The sequence below is a fragment of the Populus euphratica genome, unplaced genomic scaffold (assembly GCF_000495115.2).
Source record: "Populus euphratica unplaced genomic scaffold, PopEup_1.0 scaffold4553.1, whole genome shotgun sequence".
In the NCBI taxonomy this organism is placed as follows: Eukaryota; Viridiplantae; Streptophyta; class Magnoliopsida; order Malpighiales; family Salicaceae; genus Populus; species Populus euphratica.
In genome coordinates this window covers 1-6,194 of record NW_011504384.1, presented here as the reverse complement: position 1 = coordinate 6,194, position 6,194 = coordinate 1, and the positions used below count along the sequence as shown (strand labels likewise).

The window sequence follows — 6,194 nt, the reverse complement described above, 5'->3', positions numbered from 1 at the left end:
ATAGATTACTGAACTTTATATGACTCATCTCAAGTTTTTGCAGTTATTGAGTGAAAAAAAGACAGACAAAATCTTAAACAAGGTAAGAAACAAAAAGCATGCTGGCGGTAGGGTACAACTTCATCAGTCAAAGCCTCCAAAGGAGCAACCACCAATGATCCAAGAGGCCCATCACGCCGAAATTGCATCCATACAAATCAGATCAGAAGTTTTTCAATGGCATCCTGAATTTCAAAAGGGGCAAAAAAGAATAATGAGCTGAAATTAACAAAGCTTAACACCACATGAATTCCACAGGCATGACAGAAAGCAAATACCTTGAGTTGTTGAATTTGTGTTTTCAATTGACTCCCCTCATTTGTTGTCACTGAACAAGCAATGACAGGTCTTGTGACACCACATGCTCGGCCAAGTGCTTGCTTTGAAGAGACAAATACATAGGGGACATTCTGCCAATTCAATAAAAAAAAAAAATGATACTGATCTGTGCCTTCAGAGAGTCATTAAAGAAAAGAGGAGCACGAGCACAAGCACAAAACATAATAAATCATCCTTGCTCTGTATTTAAATTTGCTTCTCCTGGATTCAATCTCATGTCCTCGGCATAAAGAGTGGTCCAGGGAACATTCTCAATTATTCCTTCAAGATTGAAAAAGAAAAACTAGTTGAATCCAACCTCTCCTGTCACAAGTCAATGGACCAAGTTCTGTGAAGTCAGCTTCTCCATCAATCATATGACAAAGAATTAAGTTGTGTGCGTGCACTTCTTTCAGGGAAAATTGTGGGGTATTTAAGAAGGATTACAAGTAGCTTGGAACTTGGGTTCACAAAGAACTTAAGTTGTGTGCTACTCCTCACTTTACTTCCAATTATACTTAAAACTCAAGATGCTACTCCTCATGATGGTCTTGCCTTTCTGCAGGGGGGTATAAGGGGGTTTATGTTCCCTCGCCAGTGTCCTAGGTCTACCCTTTGTTACCAAAGGTTGTGACAAACTCTAGATATACGTGACCTAAATTTGTCAATCATCCCACAGAGACTCACCACTTCCAGAATGAATAAGAGGTAGCATTGCATGTCTGCAGTAGAATGGGAGAACCAAGTCTTCATAAATTTTCAAAAGCAAATAGCTTGGCCTAGAAAAAGGTCACAAAAGCATAATCTAATCCATTGAAATTTATTCATCTTTAGTCACATTTATTCAGATTATACAATTGAGGTCGTTATAACTAAAGACAAGCATATGCGTGAAAATGTAATACATAACCAAGAAAAGCCGTCCAAAACTAAATTAGTCACAAAGCAAGATGTATAGTAATAACCAGGGAAAAAAAGAAGAAAACCAATTAAATAAGCTTAATGGCATAAAACCCTAAAGTCACATTCTTCTAATACTATTCCAAACACAACAAACCAATTTACAAGACAGCAGAAATTGCATCCAAAACAACAAAAACTCAAACATAAGAACGAAACAACCAAAACCCTTCAACAAAAAGTATTAGTAAGCAAATAAATAACCTTGTCTTCAGCAAGCAAAGGAAGATGGAGAAGAATCTCAAGTGGTTCAGTATCAGCAGCCATCACAACAAACTCAGAGATACCTCTGTTAAGTGTCTTTGTAGCTGAAAAATCAAGACTTTATCAAAACCCCGGATTTTATATTAGCAAAAAACCATACAAATAACTACTAGTTTTGACAAAGCTAACCTTCATTGGCTCCTTTCTTGAGTTGCTTGTAATTAGCAGCTTGCTGAACAAGGTCAAGTATTGTTATGGTCAACTGGGCATCTGCAAGCGGGTATGCTTTTGGATTCACTGTTTCTACTGTCTGCAAAATCAAACAAAACTTAACAAGATGAGATATTTTCTACTAATCAAAACGAATTCTTTCGTGAACAATGAGAGAGAGGGACTAAGTACCATGTTTGGATTTAGGGTTTTTCAATCAAGGATGGAGTCTCTGCCTCGGATGAAGGTAAAGCAGGAGGCTAGGGTTTTTGGCTTGAGGTTTTCGCAGCTCTCTTTATGAGAAGTAGAAAGGTACAGCGTGCTGTATTTGTATGGAGAAACCTCTTGTTTAGTCCTTAATGTGTACACTTATTGCCAATTAAGTCCTACAATAAAGATTTTATCAAATGAGCTCATTCGATTCAAGTATATCTATTAGTATTTTCCATCATGTTTGCATATTTTATGACAGCTTATTAAACCATGACAAGCTTTGAAGGGTAACTCGGATTCTAATCAACTCAAGATATAATTTAATTCGAGTTTTATTATAAATAAAAAAGAAGTTTACTTGATATATTTGAATTAAAAACTTCGATTGACTTACAAATTTATTAATTTAGTAAAAACATTACTGATTTTTTAAAAAAAAAACCAAAATAACATATTTTGATTTCTTAAAAAAAGTAGTTTAACCTACTTGAACCCATGATCTTGCTCTTGTTAATAATTAATGGAAAAACTTATGGAAGTTAACATAAAGATCAAATTGAGAAATATCTAAAGCATTTGGGACCTAATTGATAATAATATTTGTTTATGGAGCTCAATTGAGACTTAAGTAATACTTGGCTGACTGATTTGAGGCTCCCTGTGTTTACAATTATAACGTCTTCGTTGATGTGGCTAGACCTAAGCCATTAGTTTTTGCAGAGCAGAATCTTGGGCGTTGGATTTTTAAGTTAATTCAACAGCGACAGGTCATCTTACAATTTGACCTTTTTTAAAAAAAAAAAAAAAGATTAAACGGAAGAAAGAAAAAAAGATTAAATGAAAGCATAGCCTAGTTCTATTTCCAGGTGTTATCCGAAGCTTTCGAGTTTTGAGTATGATCTTTGCCAATGGTTGATGTATGCACAAATTGAGACAAATAGAAGCCAACAAGGTGTATAATTTATTTTTAGTTAATAACATCCTTTTATATAAGCTTTATATTTTTTTATTTTTTTATGGTATTATTATGACACATATTATTTTTTAAAAGTGTTTTTTATTTAATAAATAAATTTTATTTTTTTAACATCAACACTTTGAAATCATTAAAAAAAACTAAAAAAAAAATATTAATTTAATATTTTTTCAATACAAATTCACTTTAAAAATATAATACCAATCAAGCACCAAGCATTTGCAAAAATTAGTAAAAATAAAATATTTTATTTTAATCTATAAATTTAAAATTGTATAATAGTCATCATTGTCTAAAAGTCATTGTTATCCACCACCTCATCACCGATCATCATGTTTTGCTATCATCACATGTTTCATCTATCAATTAACTAATATTCTAACATTAGAAGGGAAATACTATAGCTTTCTCCGTACCATATATATATGTTTTGTATTTTTTTCCTTTTTTCTGCATTCTTTTTTTTTTTTGGCTTTACATGTTTTTTTTTCAAGATTATTTTTTTTATTTATGTGTTTATTTTTTAAAAAAATTATCAATTTTTTTTATTATTGAACTAATTAAAAATTAGTTTTATAATTTTTTTTTAAACATTATAGATTACTATAATATTTCTCTGTGTGTCTTTTTTATTAATTTTTTTTATCTTTATCAATTTTACTTTGTAGTTTTTATTTAAAATAATATGGATTGTTATAATGTTTATCTACATAATTTTTGTTTTGCTATAGTGTTTTTTCATATATATTTTTTTTAAAAATTATCTTTATTAAATATTTTTTTAATATTGAGCTGGTTGAGAATTCAGCTTTAAATTTTTTCATATATTTTTATAATTTTTTGTGTTTTTTCAAAATTATTTTTGTTGATTTTATTTTTTAAAAACATTATAAATTGCTACATTGTTTTTTATTTTTATAATTTTTTTAAAATTATCTTTATCAATTTTATTTTTTTCATATCAAGCTAGTTGAAAATTTAATTTCGTAGTTTTTTCTTTAAAACACTATGAATTGTTATTGTATTTCTCCACATGATTTTTTTTGTTATGATTTTTTAAAAAAATTATCGCTATCGATTTTATTATTTTTAATATTAAGCTAATTAAAAATTATAATTATAGATTTTCTCATGAAACATTATAGATTTCCTTGCATGATATTTTTTTTTATTTTTTTGTTATGATTTTTTTCTCAGATGAAGGCACTTCCGGGAGAGGACGGTGACAGAATCCCCGTTGAAGAAGCTATTGAAAATCAGGTGATGATCATAGTGGTTTTCGTTAGCTTTTACTTTCTGTCCCATCTTTCTAACTATTTCAAAGTATTTTTATTCTACATTCAAAAAATACAATTTATTTTTGAAAAATTAAATTATATATAATTTTTTTATATCACATTAAAAAATAAAAAATTTATTTAATATTTATATAATAAATTTTAATATAATATAATAACTAACAAAAAATAGATAATAAATTTGTCAATACTTTAAAAAGTACGGAAAAAACAATGTAACTTCCCTTGATTTTTTAGATTTTTTTCTATTGTTATATTATAATTACGATAACATGTATTATGTTCTAAAATGCATGAGTTTTTTTTTTTAATTTCTTTTTTTTTTTCTAGTTTTTTATGCTTTCATGGTTTTTTTTTCCTTTTTCTTTATGTTTTTTTTCTTTTAATAAATTTTTTTTGTTTAATTTAGTTTATTAATATTATTTTTTTATTTATTTAATTATTAGACTTTTATAATACAGATTCCAGGTTTAACGGGTTAATGTGATTTGACAAGTTAACCTGAAATTTTTTTAATTAATTTTTTTCATTTAGTTTAGTTTATTAATGTTAAATTTATTTATATTTAATTATCATACTTTCATGACACGTATCCCGGGCTTGATGGGTTAACCTGTCAATTTTTTTCTATTTAATTATCAAACTTTCATGATGTAAATTCCTTATTTGACGGGTTAACCTGATTTGAAAGGTTAATCCAATTAATTCATATATTTTTTTATTCATTAGTTTTTTTTTTCTTCCTATTGATTTTTTTAAAATTAATCTATTTAATTATCACACTTTTATAATACGACCTTACAGTCAGACCCGCATTCAATTCTCTTGGGTCCGGTGTTGCAGCCAGACTCCTTAAACTTGAGCCATGTAAGTTTAATATTATTATTAATGTTATAAATATTACTTTTGGGTTAAGCGTTGCAGCTAAATTCAAGGTTTTTGGGTATATCTTTGCAGAAAGACCTATTACTCTTAGATCTTAATATTTTTTTTTATATTTTTTATGCAAGAAAAAAGAATAACACATGACATATGCCTTTTTTTTTTGAAGTCTTTTATTGTGGATTGCACTGTGCAATCCATATTGAAAAAACTAATGTTTTTAGTTTTTTTTTATATAGTTTCTTAATATTAAATTTTTTCTATTTAATTATTAGACTTTCATTATATGGATCACATGTTTGACATGTTAACCTGTTTTGACAGGTTAACCCAATTGATTCAGATTTTTTTGCTTTTTCGTTATTAGTTTTTTTCTTCCTGTAGATTTTTTTCTCTTTATTTTTTTAATTAATTTTTTTATTTAGTTATCACATTTTTATAACGTAAATCCTAGTTTTGACGGGTTAACCCAGTTGATTCAATTTTTTTTTTACCATTAGTTTTTTCTTTCAATTTCATCTTTTAATATTGTATGCAATACACAGTGAAAATGATAATGTTTTTATTTTTTTTTGTTTTATGCTTTTCACTGTGAACTGCATAGTATAGTCCACAGTGAAAAAGCTGATATCTTTTTTTTTTAATTAATTTTTTTATTTAGCTTATTGATATTATTATTTTTATTTAGTTATCAGACTTTTATGATATGAATTTTACGTTTGACAAGTTATGCTAGTTAATTTAGATTTTTTTTTCATTAGTTTTTTTCTTCTTATAATTTTTTTATTTAATTAATATTTTCTATTTAATTTTTTTTATTTAGTTATCAACTGATACCTTTATTACTATTTTTTGTTGTTTTTATACCTTTACTGTGGACTGCATTGTACAATTCACAGTGAAAAGACTAATTCTTTTTATTTTTGTTTTTTAATTAAATTTTTTTATTTAATTTAGTTTGTTAATGTTTAATTTTTTTCTATTTAGTTATCAAACTTTTATGATACGGATTTCAGGTTTGATATGTTAACTTGGTTTGACGGATTAACCCAATTAATTCTGGTTAACCCGTCAATTTTTTTAAAAATTTAGTT

The 6,194-nt window shown here is 27.2% G+C and overlaps 1 protein-coding gene across 1 annotated transcript; it reads right to left on the bottom strand.

Moving 5' to 3' along the window:
- Positions 1-3: 3 nt before the first annotated feature.
- LOC105120061 (NHP2-like protein 1) lies at positions 4-2,034 on the bottom strand. Its single transcript, XM_011018248.1, has 5 exons — positions 1,924-2,034; positions 1,711-1,831; positions 1,522-1,625; positions 318-449; positions 4-224 (listed from the first exon to the last, which is right to left on the bottom strand). Exons 1-5 carry the CDS (start codon positions 1,924-1,926, stop codon positions 198-200), a joined length of 387 nt encoding a protein of 128 aa, XP_011016550.1. The 5' UTR covers positions 1,927-2,034; the 3' UTR covers positions 4-197.
- Positions 2,035-6,194: the final 4,160 nt, after the last annotated feature.